This window comes from Peromyscus leucopus, chromosome 8b (assembly GCF_004664715.2).
Source record: "Peromyscus leucopus breed LL Stock chromosome 8b, UCI_PerLeu_2.1, whole genome shotgun sequence".
NCBI lineage: Eukaryota > Metazoa > Chordata > Mammalia > Rodentia > Cricetidae > Peromyscus > Peromyscus leucopus.
In genome coordinates this window covers 88,162,668-88,179,922 of record NC_051086.1, presented here as the reverse complement: position 1 = coordinate 88,179,922, position 17,255 = coordinate 88,162,668, and the positions used below count along the sequence as shown (strand labels likewise).

Here is a 17,255-nt window from a genome sequence, read left to right as displayed (position 1 = left end):
TCTTTGTGTTCAGGGTTTTTGTTGTTGTTGTTCCTTTTCAGTGTGCTTCCCTCCTCTAATGCTGACTTTTATTTCGATTTTGTTTATTTTATGTTTAAGACATCCACACCTTCCTGTGCTAAACCCCTGAGCAGTAGGCCCCACCTTAGCCCCCCACGCCCCGGTCCTGGTAGCTCAGACCCTTTGATCAAACCCTCCAGCCCTGCCGTGTGCCCTGAGCCGGCGGCCACCTCTCCTAAACACGTCTCTTCTGTCACACCCCGAAATGGCAGTCCTGGAACAAAGCAGATGAAACTCAAGGTAAGGAACGGACCTCCGGCGAGGCGCAGGCTGCTGTTCCGTGGTGTTCGAGGCCTTTCCTCACCTAAACTCACAGGCAGCACTGGATGGCTGAAGAAGGGACAGGGAGGGGACTGAGGACTAGGACCTGTACTCTCTGCCTCCCTTCCCCCCCCCCCAAACAGCAGTCCCCAAGGTAACCAGGGGACCCCAGTTTGAAAACTGAGGCTCCAAGCTAAGCACAGCACCTGATGCCTGTAACCATCCCCAACGCTGAGGAACATTCCTGTAAATCTGAGGCTAGCTTGAGCTATAGAGTGAGTTCCAGGCTAGCCTGGGCTACAGAGTGAGTTTCCATTTTGAAAACAAAAAAACAAAAACAAACAAACAAGAAAAAGCCAAGTGTGGTGATGCTTATAATTTCAGCACCCAGAGGCAGGGGGATCAACCAGTAATACTTAGAAAGACTCTTTCTCTTAAAAAATAAACAAAAACAGCCAGTTGGTGGTGGCACACACCTTTAACTCCAGCACTGGGGAAACAAAGGCAGAAGGATCTCTGTGTGTTGGAGGCCAGCCTGGTCTACAGAGTGAGTTCCAGGGTAGCCAAGGCAGTTGCACAGTAAAGCCCTCCCCAAAAAAGGGAAATTAGTTAATTAGTTAATTAAAAAATAAAAATAAATGGTGAAGAAAGCCTCAGGTCCCTCTAGAGTTCCTGTGGTAACTGGCCACGCCTCCAGCTGCACCCATATCCACAGCTCCTTCTCTCTTCCCTTCCTCCAGAGTCTGTGGTTTATGTGGTATCTTTGTGAGGTTCTAAGGGTCGTCTCCTGACCACCAGACCTGTCACCACTCACGATCAGCTGATTGTGTCTGTTCTACCCCTGGCTCCCCACTTTCAGCCAGTGTTCATGGCCAAGGGTTCTTAGCACACCTAAGGAGTCACCCAGACCCTCGGGCCATGGAGAGGGAAGAAAAAGACATGGCTTGGCTGTTGAGTGTTCTGCTGAAGGCTGAAGCATAAGTCTCTTCCAGGGCCTCTGGTGAACCCAGCCTCCATCAGCTACCTCCATAGTGAAGAGTCTGGGGAGGGGTGTCCACAAGGCATGGTCCTCCTGGGCCAGCCTATTGATCTACCTGACCCTGCTCTTGCTCCAAGCACTACTGTTATTTTATGACACAGGCTAGCTCACAATTCATCTAAGAGGAAATAGGAACCTGATACTTGACGTGCCGTGAACTGTGCGGTTGTGTGCCCCACAAACCCTTGAGACTGTACAAGACCTTTCTAGCATCCCTCTCCACCTTCACCATCTCCCAGTCAAGATGGGAGGATGGTCTACCTCTCCTGGGGGATAGTCACCTTTCCCAGTGGTAAAAAAACCTTTTACCCTGATTCGGTTTACAGGGGGCCGACGGTAAAACTGGAACCAAGATTGCCACACCTCGGGGAGCAGCCCCTCCAGGCCAGAAAGGCACATCCAACGCCACCAGGATCCCAGCCAAGACCACGCCCAGCCCAAAGACTCCTCCTGGCTCAGGTGAGAATGCTCCCTGGAGTCTTAATCCAGAAGCTTCCAGAAGGTGTAACAATTAGTAACCAGCCCCTGGCACCGACTAACTAACGCATTGCAGTTTGCTGAGCACTGGAGACTTTGTTTTCTTTTTCATCCTTTGACAATTGTCTGAGGTAGATGATGAACCCTTGCCTTTTAATCAATGAAGAAACCCTGCTCATTTTAAAAGCATGAGGAAAATGCAATCAGGTGACTGATGAATAAGTGGTAGAGAAGGAGCATGCCCCCTAATCCATGGCTCTGGGGAGGCAGCCCCCCATTGAAGGTCCCCTGCCTCTTTGGAGAAGAGTTAGCCTGGGCAGGACATCATGGAGGATCTCCAGCAAATCAGCCTCCTGCAGCTGGAATGTTAGGAATCTTCTAGCAAAACTCAAGGGTTGTAACTGAGCAGCTGGCATGCTGTGATCATTATTCCGGCCTCCTGTAAATAAAACCCAGTTGGCATGGAGAACCTGGCCAGACTCCAGTGGGGTTGTTTCGTGTCCAGTAGAGAGATACCAGGAACTGAAACCTAGAGACCTGCTCCCAGAAGGGACTTGGAGGCCACGTGACTCAGTGTTATCTGCCTGCATTTGCTCCCTCGTGGTGCCCAGGAGACCTGTGGGTCTCTGTGTCTGGCCTGGCTCTTGGTGTCCCTGCTCTCCTGGCCAGGGGCAGTCGCTGTTGTCCGCTGCATGCTTCTGCCTGGATTGCAAAGGGTGCTGCTGCCTGACGGTCGGGCTTTTTCTTCGCTCAGTCTGGTGTGTTTCCTGTGCGCTGATTGAAGTAGAGGCATTAATGGAGTGTTACGTGGGTTTGCATCCTGGTGCTTCTCCCTCAGCACTGTGCTGGCCCCACTCACACAGTAGCCTGGAGCAAGTGCCCGCCTTGCTCTTCCGACCTCACCTGTCCTTAGGTGGCTCCATGTCGATGGCTCCGTCTTCCTCACTGGTCCCCTGTTCCTGCTTCCGGCTCCCGTGCTAGGTGGACCAGCCAGACGCTGCTACCTGAAGTGCTCGCAGAGACCCCTGTGAGCCTGGTTATAATGAGGCTGTCTGGATTTTTCTTTTTAAGCTTCCAAGCAAGTGCAGAGAAAACTACCCCCTGCAGGGGCAAAACCTGAGAGAGGTAATTCTGGGTCCACTGCCCTGGGTGGGCAGACTCTCTTGGTGTGTGTTCTGCCCCTGTGCTTGTCTGCAAGGCTGGGAGGGCCTGCTGCTTCTAGCCCAGGCTACCCCAGAGAGGCGTAGACTCGAAACATCCATCATGTATGCTTTTCTTCTCAAGTGTGGTTTGTACTGGGGGCATCTGTGGACTCGAGTCCTGTGTGTTTGCATTTCCTTCAGCAACGAGGGCTGTTTGTAGGATGGGGACCATGTGCCTGCAGACATGTGGGAGTGTTGGAGGTTTGGACTGCCTCTCACCTAAGTTCCAATAGGAAAGTGTCACTGGTAGGCAGAGGGTTTTGCTGGGCTGAGTTTTTTGTTTCATTTAAGAAATGGCATTTGGGAACTGGGGAGATGGATCAGTGGTTAAGAGCACTGGCTGCTCTTCCAGAGGACCAGGTTCGATTCCCAGCACCCACATGGCAGCTCACAACTGTCTGTCACTCCAGTTCCAAGGAATCCAGCATCCTCCCATAGGCAAACCAATGTACATGAACTAAAAATAAATAAATCATGGGCTGGAGAGATGGCTCAGTGGTTAAGAGCACTGACTGCTCTTCCAGATGACCCAGGTTCAATTCCCAGCACCCATGTGGCAGCTAACAACTGTCTGTAACTCCAAGATCTGACGTACATGCAGGCAAAATACCAATGTACATAAGAATAAATAAATTTAAAAAATAAATAAATCACTTAAAGAAATGGCATTTCACTCTGAGATGTTACAGACAGATGTGAGCTACCATGTGGGTGCCAGGAATAGAACCCGAGTCCTTTGAAAGAGTAGCCAGTGCTCTTAACTACTGAGCCACCTCTCCACCCCCTACCCCCCAATACCCTTCTCAAAATAAGGTCTTGAGGGTTCTGATCTCCCTCATCTTTCAGATGAGGACGTGGGCATGATGAGGACCGTCGGCTCACCCAAGGTTACTCTGCAAGTGTCAGGAAAAGAACACAAGCCACCGCCATCCCGTGTCCCTGGGACATGGAGGAAGAGCTAAGTCCAGACCAGTGGTGGCTCCACATATCCCAGAACTCGATTGATGGCTTTAGGGCTTCCCAAGACGTGGAACTGGAGACTGAGCATGGATGTTTAGGCAGAGATCAGCAGGAAGCGTGTTTGCTATGATGCTTCTCGCCCGCTGTGGGCTGGGAAGCTTAAGAAAGGCCGGTTTTGCAGGCCTCTATCAGATCTGGATGGGGGCCCAAACATTTGCATATCACAAGTCCCACCTCCTGCTAAGAACATTAGAGGTTTTCAAACACAGAACAAAAGCCCAGGGGTGTGGTGGCTGGGTGAACTCTAGGTGTGTCCCAGGCATGCTGAGTACTATCACAGAAGCATGTGGGGGTAAAGGACGCAGGGAAGGGGCTGGACAGAACCTGCTGAGAAGTTCAGACAGGCTTCCTGGCAGTTAATGGTATTAGGAAAGGTGTGTGGGGAAGGGCATTGCACGGGCTGGAACAGCAAGGTAGGGTTCAGCAGTGTGGGGTGTGGCTTGTATGCAAAGCTCTGGGCAGGTGGTTCATACACTGTTCTGCAGCCCTGTAGTTAGGGGAGCCCTGGATGTGCCCCATGGGGGAAGGGTCAGGAGGATCCCAGCTTGAAGGCTGCCGTGGGGTCCTGTCATGGCGTCGCCTCAGTTAAGGTAAAGGACGGGCAGGAGTTTGTGGAGCAGTACCCCATCCCTTCCTTTCCCGAGGTGAGGAGGCCTCAGCTCAGTGAAAGGGGGTGACACACAGCTAGCTAGAACCCACCTCCTGACTTCAGGACACTTCAGGGCTTGGGGAGAGTTGGGCCGTCCGCGGGAGGAGGTGCCATGTTGGAGCAGGGATGAGAATGCGGTTGGTGTGCTGGGAAATAGTTGTCACTGCATCTAAGAGACAGGGCAAGAGGAGATGCTTCGCCAGAGATGGTCCTCTCCCAGATCCCCCTCTCCAGGGGTTTTAGGGACTTTGCAGACCCCCATCCACCTGGCCTCAGTCCCGTCCTCTCTCCCCACCCTCCAGGAGAACCACCAAAATCTGGAGAACGCAGCGGCTACAGCAGCCCCGGCTCCCCTGGGACCCCTGGCAGTCGCTCCCGCACCCCATCCCTACCAACGCCGCCGACCCGGGAGCCCAAGAAGGTGGCAGTGGTCCGCACGCCCCCCAAGTCGCCATCTGCCAGTAAGAGCCGCCTGCAGACTGCGCCTGTGCCTATGCCAGACCTGAAGAACGTCAGGTCCAAGATTGGCTCCACTGAGAACCTGAAGCATCAGCCAGGAGGCGGGAAGGTAAGGGGCATGGCCAGCCATGCGGGTCGGTCGGGGTGCAGCCTGCAAAGGCGTCCAGGCGGGTCTCTAGCCAGACTTGCCTCTGTCCCCCAGAGCACTGGCCCTCCTTTCCTCCCTTTCGCCTTGCTAATTGGACAGTGGATTTCACTGGTACTGCCCAGGTTGGGCTTGGCTTTCTCCCTTGGTTCTGGGGAAATTCAAGGTTTTAATAGGAGCAGCTGGTTCTATGGCTGCCGCGAACTTTCTAGGCCCTGAGGCTCCCCTTGCTTTCTGAGCATTGTCCAGGCTGACTGACATGTCCTCAGAGTTCTAGAATCTGTAACTGAGAGATTATGTGGATGTCAGCAGGCCTGACTCCCCGAGTTTCTCCTGAGCCCTCCTGCGCACCCCGATGACTCACTTGAGTCCTTGTCTCTTTTAATGAAGACATTAGCCCTGTGGGATTAGGGTCGCCCTCCGACCTCATTTCAACACAGTCGTCTAAAGTCATAAACACAGTCACATTGTGATGTTGGGGTGTCAACACGTAAATGAGGGAACACACAGCATGTCCCCTCCCCACGCAGGGCTGGAGTAAGGGGAGGCCAGTGAGGGGCCTAGATGGAGCCGTGACCCTTGCCGAGTCCACGGTCCTTGTCTTCTGGACTGCGTACTTCTGGGGCACCTGAGGTGCTGAGAGAGCTCCACAGACATTCGGGCCAATGCTTACCCCCACTCCAGCATAGCGGACACTCCCCATAGCTGAATTTGCTTTGAGCTGGTCACTGGAGGGAAGGTGGCTATGGCCTGGGTGGGCACCTACCCTGAAGCCCCGTGTGTTGTTATGGGGGAGTCTTGGGGCCCTCCTATTGGCTCTACATAGTGGAGTTTGTGCAGCATCTGGGTCAGAGTACACAACTCACATCTTCTTCAAGCCTGAGGCCGACTTTAGGTTCAGGGCTACGTCTCACTAACAACACTGGCTTGGTCCCAGCTTGTGAGCCCTCAGTCACCTGTGCTGTCCTACCTCCAGAGATGCTTACCTGCCTCCTTCGGAAGCGGCCCTAGAGTCAGGCATTGCATTCGAGAGGATCACGAGTTTGAGGCCAACTTGAGCCATGTGATAAAAAAAAAAAAAAATAGAAAGGTGCACTGGTGGAACAAACCCTTAATCCCAGCACTCAGGAGTGCCTGAGACCTGCTTCGGCGGGGTTTCAGGTCCCAAAGAGGATGTATGGAGTTGTCGGGAGAAGAGGAAGAGACAGATCTGAGGGTGAATCAGGATGGCTGCCAGCAGCATTTAATTGAAAAAAAGACTCCACCTTTTATACTCTATAGTTGCACATAGGATTAAACGGGAGATAAGGGGCATGTGAGCTGGGGTGTGGCCTGAGATCAGGAACCGAGGAATCTAACATTGACCTTGACCATAGGCACCAGTCATACGTTAATGGAAGGGCCACAAGTTCCTCTTGCTAGAGATAAGAATGAATGCTTATCAAGCAGGAACTTTCCTCAATGAAATGGAGACCCTTATTTCTCAAATACCTTGGGAAAAGGACTCTGCGGAGCAGATGCTAACTACAATTTCTTAGTCTTACTGTGTGGGCCTGTTCTCAAATGCTCCTAAAAGGGAAGGTCTTGATGTCTTACTCTTCCCATTATACCGGACCATTCTGATTTCTCTGTATTTATTAACTGAACTCTTGTACTCAATGGCCTCAGGCTTGGGGTCTGAATTGTAGGCATTTCATCCTTGGGGCCAGTAATTAGTAAATTAGTAAAATTAGTAAATTTCTAACTTTCCTGTTCTTGGTGTAATTAGGAGGGTACATTGGAATTCCTGGTTCCGTGGTGGTGGAAAATTTTTTTCCAAAGAATTATTTTGTTTAGAGAAGCTACCATTGTACACATTTTCATCCTTTACCAAAGCCCACACAGAATTTCCTGAAGGGAAAGGCATTAGTAGTGAGAATCATTGAAAAGAAGAGTAAAATGGTGCTGGAGAAGTGTGGTCTGCAATGTCGAAATGCTGGAACTTTGTCAAGCAGCAATGGTCGCCATGAGTCCAAGTCACAGGAAACAGAGTCAGGTAGATCCGTCATATGTGAGTTCCAGGCCAGCCTGGTCTATACAGTAATCTCCAGGCTAGCCAGGGGAATGTGTGAGACCCTGCCTCAAAGAAGGATAGGAGGAGAAGGAGGAGAAAATCCACAAAGCCACATGCTCACCTTGGAGGAAAATGAGCGAGGAGGTCACAATGACTTGCTGTAGCAACAGGGACATGGTGGCCATCAGCACCTTCCTGGTCCCAGCCCCAGGCCCTGGAACTCCTCTGGCAGCCACCATCTGCCCACCCCCCACCCCCACTGACAGGATGAAACTGTGGACGTGGAGCTGCACCCTCCCTGGGAAGAGGACCAGCGGGCAGAAGAGGATCTGCATTCAGAACGCCTCGGCCAGCAGCCTTCGAGTACCTCCCACCCCTGACCTAGGCTGAGCAAAGAGCCCTCTTCTGGAGGAAAAGATGATATCCACTTGTTTATCGCTCACTTACCGCAGTGCTGGAGATGCTGCAAGGAGGTGAAAAAGTGTCTCTCCGCAGCAGTGGCTCTGGGTCCGTTAAAGATCCCGAGTGTCCCCATTGTGACTTACATGTGCTTTATAGACGGAAGGTTCACAGGGCCCCATGGCTTGGTCAGGGCCTCGGCAGAGTAACTCCGAAGCCACGTGGAGGCTCTGGCCAGCACCACAGCTCCCATCTGTCATTTGGCTTCACGGTCTCCAGACTTCCAGGCCTCATCCACTTCTCAGAAATGACTGTCAGGATCTGCAAGATGGTTCAGAGGGTGAAAGTACGTGCCATCGAGCCTGAGGATGGAGTTTGGTCTCCAGAACCCACGTGGGTGAAGAGAGAACTGACTCCTGGAGGTTGTCCTCTGACACATATGCACACACACACATACAGGCACACACACACGCACACCCCACACACCACACGCACACGCACAGTAGATTAAAAATATCAAAACAGCCGGGCGGTGGTGGCACACGCCTTTAATCCCAGCACTCAGAAGGCAGAGCCAGGCGGATCTCTGTGAGTTCGAGGCCAGCCTGGGCTACAGAGTGAGTTCCAGGAAAGGCGCAAAGCTACACAGAGAAACCCTGTCTCGAAAAACAAACAAACAAACAAACATGTCAAAACAAAACAAGTGACCTCCTGGAAGCTACATCTCAGAAGCCCTCACTGTCCCAGCTGTCAGGACTTAGACAGAATCTGGGAGGCACCCTGACTTATTCTCTAGCGTCCTTCCCAGCCACAGCACCAAGACCAGGAGGCAGACCTACATAGAGTACCTGCAGCTCAGAGACCCTGAGGCAAACACAGCCCTCCTCTCTTTCCCGCACCCCAGATGCCACTCTAGCCTCAGCCTCTGCCAGGCCCCTGTCCATTCTCCCCCTTTCCTGTTTGTGCGCCCTCCTTCCTTGCTGAATCGTCCTGTTCCCACTGGTTCTGGTCCTGGATGGTGTCTCCTGCAGCACTGTGTCCAGTGAGCCCTGGGATTCTGCCAACCCCAAGCTGGGCTTCTCAGTCTCACCTCTGCTGCCTACCCCTCGGGAACTTCCGGTTCTTGCTCTGTCTGGCTGTTAGCCTAGAATGCCCTTCCCTCATCTCTCTCTTCCCCCTGGACTGCCCTGTCGGATTAGCCTTGGGCACCCTAATAGGTGGTAACTGACAGGAACTCTGCATCCCATGAGGCCTGGAGGGCGGTGAGCCCTCATGGATCAGGGCTGCTGGATCTCATCTTGGGCTCAGCAGAACCTGCAGTGTGGGTGGAGGGTGTCTGCCCGGGCAGCCCCTGCCCATAGTGGGGTGGCTTGTCCGGTTGGGCAGTTCTTTCAAATGAATACCAGGAACTGGCCTAAACGGGGAGGGCAGCATTCTGCAATGTTCCATAGAAGACAAGGGCTTGGCTTGCCCCATCTGAGGAGCTGTGCTGGGTGGTGATGACTTGCCCATATCCGCAGAGGGCTAGAAGAAACAACCACGTGACTTGTCCTGGGACTTCAGGGGTGACAGCGTGGGAAGTGACAGGCCCAGGGACAGCCTCCCTCACGTTCTGTGAGAGCAGGAGGATTGTCTGAACAAGCCCCCAGCCCTGCAAGCGAAGAGCAACGCAGTGACAAGCCATTCATTCATTCATTCATTCATTCGGGGTCGATGGACAAGGCCTGTAACACCCGCTGATGAAAGAGTCTGAGAGCTGAGCTGACACCTTGGGTCCTGAAAGGTTTGCTTAATGAGACCCTATCGCAAAATAATGATTGGCCTTGAAAGGGCAAAATTCTAGGAGTCTGAAGGACAGGGCCGGAGATGTAGCTAAGTGCTTGCCTAGCACGCACGAGGCCCTGGGTTCAGTCCACGGCACCAGATAAACACTTTGTGGTAGAGCTCGGTCAATCTCAGAACTCCAGAGGAAGCAGAAGGATGAGAAATTCAAGGCCGAGCTCCACTGCATGAAGATTCAAGGGTAGCCTAGCCTGGGTTATATGAGACCCTGTCTTTATAATAATAATAATAGTAATAATAGTATTAGTAATAATGTGATTGGAAAAAAAAGTGCCAGGGGCCTGGTGAGAGGGCTCGTGACTTAAAGGTGCTTGCTGCCAGGTCTGACGACCTGAGTTCAATTCCCAGGGCCCATGTTGTTGCAAAGTGTCTCACTCTTGCAAGTTGTTTTCTGACCTCCAGGCCCCACCTCCCACACAATGAATAAACTGGGGCTGGAGCCTGGCGTCACGGCGCTCGCCTTTAATCCCAGCACTCCGGAGGCAGAGCCAGGTGGATCTCTGTGAGTTCGAGACCAGCCTGGGCTACAGAGCGAGATCCAGGAAAGGCACTAAAACTACATGGAGAAACCATGTCTCGAAAAACCAAGAACAATAACAACAAAACCCCTGGGGCTGGAGAAATGGCTGAGGGGTTAAGAGCTCTTGCTCTTGCAAAGAACCAGAGCTCCAGTCTCAAGCACCCACTGTGGGCATCTCAAAACTGCCTCTGACCCCAGCTCCGTGGCGTCTGACACTTTTCTTCTAACTTCTGTGAGGATCCACACGCAGGCATATACACAGACACCTATATAAAAATAAAAATAAACCTTAAGTGCAATAATTCTAAAAACTACACAGGGGTCAGTGAGATGGCACAACAGTTAAGGGTACTTGCCGTGGCCATCTGAGCTTGATCTTCAGGACCGACGTGGTGGGAGGAGAGAACTGATGACTCCCACAGCGTTTCCTCTGATGCCCATAAGCACACTGTGTCACATTCCTGTCCCTACACCCACACACATAAATAAATGTAATTTACGTTTTTGTTTGTTTGTTTTTTGAGACAGGGTTTCTCTGTGTAGTTTTGGTGCCTGTCCTGGATCTCACTCTGTAGACCAGGCTGGTCTCGAACTCACAGAGATCCGCCTGGCTCTGCCTCCCGAGTGCTGGGATTAAAGGCCTGCGCCACCACCGCCCGGCTATAATTTACATATTTTTTTAAAAGACACTAAGGAAGGGGTTGGGGATTTAGCTCAGTGGTAGAACGCTTGCCTAGCAAGCACAAGGTCCTGGGTTCGGTCCTCAGCTCTGGAAAAAAAAAAAAAGACACTAGGGAATATAGACCACCTTGGAGTGACATTTACCTTGAAGAAAGGGACTAGAGGGGACTCAGCAGACACTGAGCATCCAGAGAGCCATTCAAAGTCTCTGTCAGACTGAACAAGATAGTGGCATGCTAGTAATCCTAGCACCTGAGAGGCTGAGGCAGGAGGATGCCTAGCCTGGGCTCCACATCAAGATCGTTGATTAGAAAAGAGAGTGAAACATCTCTTCCTCTACTTTGAGCTTTTTCCTGGCTTCCATGATTTGCTGCAGTGAACACGTTTCGCCATAAGACTCCACAGAGAGGTGGCATTAAAAGGGGGTGCAGCCGGTCAGAGATCCTCACTGGAGAACACGGAGATGGAGTGTGAAACTGGAGACAAGAGCCAGCCACTTGGAAGTTCTTTTAAATGCTTAATGCTGTAGTCTACCCCAGCCTCTCTGTAACCCCTGGGGACAGAGCCCACTACCCCAGCCTCTGTAACCCCCAGGGATGGACTAGGGTGTTTCCAAGGTACAGCCCAGGCTGAGGACCAAGACCACCATGTTCTTACCTGCTGGCTTCTAGTTCATCCCAACCCCTGGGGATGCCTGTGTACAAGGATCTTCCCCATTTGCTGATTCCATACCTGCCTCCTCAGCTCCTGGGTCTACATCCCCATCCAGAGTTGACCCAGCCCTGTACAGTGTCTGAGGGAAGAGAGTGGGAAGTTCACAGTAAGATGAAGGACCAGCATTTAAAACAGATTTGAAAAAGTACTTATTGGAGCCAAGCATGATAGAACATGCCTAGAATCCCAGCTCTTGAGACAATAAGACAAGAAGATTTGCTGTGAGTTCAAGGACAGCCTGCTCTGTGTGTAGCAAATGCCAGGTCTGGCAGGGCTACATATCAAAATCCTATCTAAAAAAAAAAAAAAATTGAAAAAGGAAAGGAAAGGATAGTGATCTCTTGTGAGATCTCATGTCCCTGCCTCTAGAACAGTGGTTCTCAACCTTCCTAATGCTGTGACCCTTTAATACAGTTCCTCATGTTGTGGTGACCCCCAACCATAAAATTATTTCCATTGCTACTTCATAACTGTAATTTTGCTAGTCATGAATTGTAATTATATATATATGTAAATATATATATATATGTTTTCTAATGGTCTTAGATGACCTGTGAAAGGGTTGTTCTACCCCCAAAGAGGTCTTGACCCACAGCTAGAGAATGCCTGGGAAGCCCACCACAGATCATTCTGTCCTCTGGCTTCTCACAGAGCATGAGATACAGCGAGTGCTATATTCTTGGAATGGAGGAAACCACGTGTGGTACTGATCCACGAGAATTGGTGGTTCAGGAGCGGCCTTGGTTACACAGTGAGTTCAAGCCAGTTCACTTGTAACCGGAAGTAATAAATAATGGGAGATGGTGAAGCGCGGGATAAAAGGACCATCTAGGGCTGCAGCTCAGGGGCCCCAGGTCCCATCCTGACACTAACACCAAAACTGTAGCCTGGGATCCTTGAGAGTGTCTTAAGATGTGGTGACTTCCCCCCACCAGGTAGAGGCCAGGCGGTGGTGGCGCACGCCTTTAATCCCAGCACTCGGGAGGCAGAGCCAGGCAGATCTCTGTGAGTTCAAGGCCAGCCTGGTCTACAGAGTGAGTTCCAGGAAAAGCGCAAAGCTACATAGAGAAAAACCTGTCTCGAAAAACCAAAAAAGAAAAGAAAAAAATACTTCAGGGAGCTACTTCCTGTGTGTATGTCTTTAAATAGTGTTTTTGTTCTGCCTTCTCATTGGTTGTAAACCCAAACACGTGACTGCCTCATCACTGCCTGTATGTACAGCCCTCCAGGTCTTAAAGGCGTATGTCTCCAATGCTGGCTGTATCCCTGAACACACAGAGATCTATGGGATTAAAGGCATGCACCACCACCACCACCACCACACCACCACCACCACCACCACCACCACCACCACCACCACCACCACGACGCTCTTTCTATGGCTCTAATAGCTCTGACCCCCAGACAACTTTATTTATTAACATACAATCAAAATAATAATTCAGTACAATTAGATTACCACCACATTTCCCCTTTTCTATTTTAATAAAAAGAAAAAAAGCAAAAGGTTATAACTAACAAGAGAAAAACTATATACAAAAGTACAATAACTATATACAATATATACAAGTAATAAATACCTAAACAATGTCTAGTCCATTTGTATTTGACAAATCAGAGAAAATAATTCCATTATCCTATTTTGGTAAGTCTAAAATGTATCTAATTCACTTTCTATCCTAATTAATCTTCAACTATAACTAACTAACCTTCAACTATAACTAACTAATCTTCAACTCCCTCAGAGACCCAAGAAGGAAATAATATTAGCTAACAAAAATAAAAACAGGAAGTGCATGCAAGCAACTTCCAAAAAATTTGTGAGTTGACAGAAACAGCCAGCTGCCTGGACAGTCACCTGACGTTTCTCCGCAGTGTTGGGGCATCATCTTCAGCCTATGGGCTTAGCATATCTGACAGACTCATTTGTGAAGTAGGTTGTACACAAGGTCAACAGTTCAACCTCACATTGGGTGAGAGCAGTCCATGTACCAGAAACACCTGAATTCCACTAGTGTCATGTCATGATTCAGGATTTTAAATTCTGGAAATTGTTGACGGTTTTTGAATTCATCTGTCCATTCTTCTTGGCTGTGTGTATATGGCTTCATCTTAGCATCCCCTTTTTCTCCACATCCCTCTATTAAATGCCAGTCTACTATTGAGAGGCATGAGCTTTCAGCTGCTGTTCCATTGCACAACAGAAGCCATCGACCCACTGCCTGTTAAGCTGCCTTCGAAAAAAAAGGGCACTGTACCTTTTCTGGATTACGAAGGCCACTTCAGGGATGGTGCCATATTGCCCTGGCCTCAGAAGATGCCTTTTGATAAAGCCATAACCACACTTGTTTTGGCAAGAATCAGTAGTCCTTTGTTTCATGTTCTGTCTGTCCATTTTGTCCTGTTGATTCGAGGATACTTTGTTGTCCAGTGGCTAACTTTTGCCACAATGAAAGTTAACTCCATATGCAGTTTCTTCAATGCCCATATTTTCTCTGAAGTAGATTGGTACTGCCAGGAGCTGACATGTCTCAAAAAAGAAAAATTTCTAAGTTATTAAAACATTTTAAATGCCATATTCTGTAGATCTCTGAAGGGTTTGAAGATGACCTGTCTAAAATATATCTGCTCAATTTTTAAAACATATCTAATATGACTACAAGTTCTATTGTAATGTCTAACTACTAACTTTCATTTCTTTATATCCTAATAGTTGGTAATAATAACATCCAAGGATCAGAAAATTGCATTACATTGTTAAATGAATGGTATAAATACAATTAGAAATATATATATAGCATTTTCTAACAATATCAATTTCAAATTTGTATACAATATAAAACAATCCAATCCAATGTAAAGTATTTAAAACTAGTAATTGTCTTTTTCTTTTCTTTCTTTCTTTCTCTCTCTTCCTTCCTTCCTTCCTTCCTTCCTTCCTTCCTTCCTTCCTTCCTTCCTTCCTTTCTTTCTTTCTTTTTTAACAAGAACCTTAAATCTAATCTCCTTCGCTTAGCCTTTTTCCTAACCCTTGACAACAACTTGTAACCAACCCCCCTAAACAATGAAAATTATCCCAGACCCAAAACCCATTTAAAAAGACCAAAAAACCACCCGCCCCACACCACCTCTTTGGGAATGTGGGCATCATATTCTTAAAATTGCTTCCTGCTGGGTATGGGCGAAGTTATCTTTATCCTGAAAGAAAATTTTAGGTTAGTTGTCAAATTCTAGGAAAGGTAACTATATCCTTCATTATCCAGTCTATGTATAATGCCAAAGTTCAGGGTTTATCTCAAGTCCTTATTCAAGTAGTCTTTGAGACTGGATCATCTCAGCTAGTCATATCAAAATTGCTCTGAGCACCTTGTAGTTCAAAGTTGATCTGTAGATGATGTTTGTCAGCTTAATGATATTATTATTGTCCACATTGAATTGTTGTTGTTGTGGGACCCCATCTTCTTCCTGGAGACTTCAGTTGATGTTAGGCCTGGCCGTGATTTCCTGCAGAAAACTGATAAGAGACTCGAACACAAAGACATATATATGCAGGTAATTGAAGCCTTTTTTTCTAGAATTAGAATTTTCTATATGACCATTCATAGCTTAACAAAGTTTAAAATGTATATATATCTATATATATTAATCTTGTAAATTTTGATATAAAATTCATACTTTAAGAAAAGTTTAAAGAATCAGAATAGAATCAAAGAGTTGAGATTAGTAATAGAATAGTCCCTTGGGCTGGAGAGATGGCTCAGAGGTTAAGAGCACTGACTGTTCTTCTAGAGGTCCTGAGTTCAATTCCCAGCAACCACATGGTGGCTCACAACCATCTGTAATGAGATTTGGTGCCCTCTTCTGGCCTGCAGTCATACATGCTGTATACCTAATAAATAAATCTTTAAAAAAAAAAAAAAGAAAGAAAGAAAAGAATAGACCCTTAATTAATTTGGCTTTTGTCCTGTCCCATAGCAGAAGATGGCTATGCTTGTAACCCCAGCACTTGGGAGGCTGAGGCAGGAGAATCATGGTGCAAAGCTTCCTCTACATAGCAAGTTAAGGCCAGCCTATGTTACATGAGATCCTGTCTCAAAAAACTAAATACTACTAATATTAATGGGCCAGCGAGGTGGCTCAGCAGGCAAAAGCCTGCTGAGTAAACTCAGGTACACTCAAGATGCAAGTCTGGCAACCTGAGTTCAACCCCTAGACACACGTAAGGTAGAGGGAGAGAACTGACCCCACACAGTGTCTGTCATACACATGACTGCATATGTCCATACATCATGCATGCAGTGCACACACTCTAATAATAAGCAGCAACAATAGTGATTTTAAAAAAGGCTTTAGGAGCCAGGCAGTGGTGGTGCACGCCCTTAATCCCAGCACTCGGGAGGTAGAGGCAGGTGACTTAAGGGCCAGCCTGGTCTACAGAGTTCCAGGACAGCCAGAGCTCTACAGGGAGACCCTGTCTCAAAAAGAAAGAAATTATTTCCTAACCAGTTTTTGGTTAGTGCCCAAGCACGGAAGCAGCCTGGTTGACTGAGCAGTTGGAGCGCTCCTCTGAAGATTTCCAAGACAACCCGAGTCCCTCAAGTCAAAAGGTTCCAGAGCCTGGGTGCACCAAGGGCAGAGGGCTGTTATATTACGGGTGACCACAAGATGGCGATAGAGCGCTGTAGACAGCAGCCTCCATCCCTGGACCACCCACAGCTGCTTCCTTCTCTCCAAGTGTGTTATGATTTTGAGTCGTCTTCTTTCCTGACCTTTTGGGTTTTTTTCTCTCTCTCATCCTTACCCATTTCTTTCTGTTCCTGTCTGCCCAACCTTCTTCTCCTTCACCACTGGTCATATGGAAACGAAAGCTTTTTTTAAAAAATGTTAATATTCATTTAATTGTGTGTGTGTGTGTGTGTGTGTGTGTGTGTGTTTAGGGGTGGGAGTTGGAAGTGTTTTAAATGCAACATATTCACTGACACAGAAAAAAAAGTCATCATTTTTTTTTTTTTAGACAGAGGCTCATGTGTTCCAAGCTGGCCTCATGTGGCTGAGAATGGCCTTGAACTTCTGATGTTCCTGCTCTGTCTCCCAAGTGCTAAGATTACAGGCTTGCATCACTGCATCCAATTTTATACAGGGTGAGGGCTTGAACCCAAGGCCTTGTGCATGCTGGGAAAATCCTCTACCAACTGATCTACTAACTCAGCCAATGTTTTTTTTTGTTTGTTTGTTTTTTTGTTTTTGTTTTTTTTGAGACAGGGTTTTTCCTCTGTGTAGCTTTGGATCCTGTTCTGGATCTCACTTGGTAGTCCAGGCTGGCCTCGAACTCACAGATCTGCCTGGCTCTGCCTCCCTAGTGCTGGGATTAAAGGTGTGCCGCCGCCGCCGCCGCCGCCGCCGCCGCCGCCGCCGCCGCCGCCACCACCACCCGGCTCCAGCCACTGTTGACAGGGCAGCCTTAATAGTGCCTGGCCTTGGCACTTCATTGCTTTTCACAGGTTGGCTGGACTGGATACAAGTAGGCTTTCCGCATCCGTCCCAAGCTGACGACCTTGGACTCTCAGGCAAGGCTTTCTGTGGGCCTAGCTGCTCACACCAGGTTCATTTCCCAAATGGGGCGTGGCCCTGGCCCACTGTCCAAGCGAGGCCCAGCCCAGTGCACCCGGCACCAGCAGTCTGGGCGCTCCTTGGTCTAGAGGCTTGGGGCCAAGAAGGGATCCCCTGAGAGTTC

At 48.9% G+C, this 17,255-nt stretch overlaps 1 protein-coding gene across 13 annotated transcripts in view; it reads left to right on the top strand.

The window, feature by feature from the left end:
• The window catches only part of Mapt (microtubule associated protein tau), a 105,834-nt gene that overhangs the window by 74,915 nt on the left and 13,664 nt on the right, over positions 1 to 17,255 (top strand). For 8 of the 13 annotated variants that reach the window (XM_037201434.1, XM_037201440.1, XM_028882673.2 and 5 more), the window contains 2 exons: positions 1,687 to 1,819; positions 5,011 to 5,276. In XM_037201434.1, coding sequence (XP_037057329.1) covers positions 1,687 to 1,819; positions 5,011 to 5,276 — 399 coding nt within the window. Of the gene's footprint in view, positions 1 to 99; positions 301 to 1,686; positions 1,820 to 2,908; positions 2,963 to 5,010; positions 5,277 to 17,255 lie in introns of all 13 variants that reach the window. The other 5 variants (XM_037201433.1, XM_037201435.1, XM_037201431.1 and 2 more) reach the window with 2 other exon arrangements.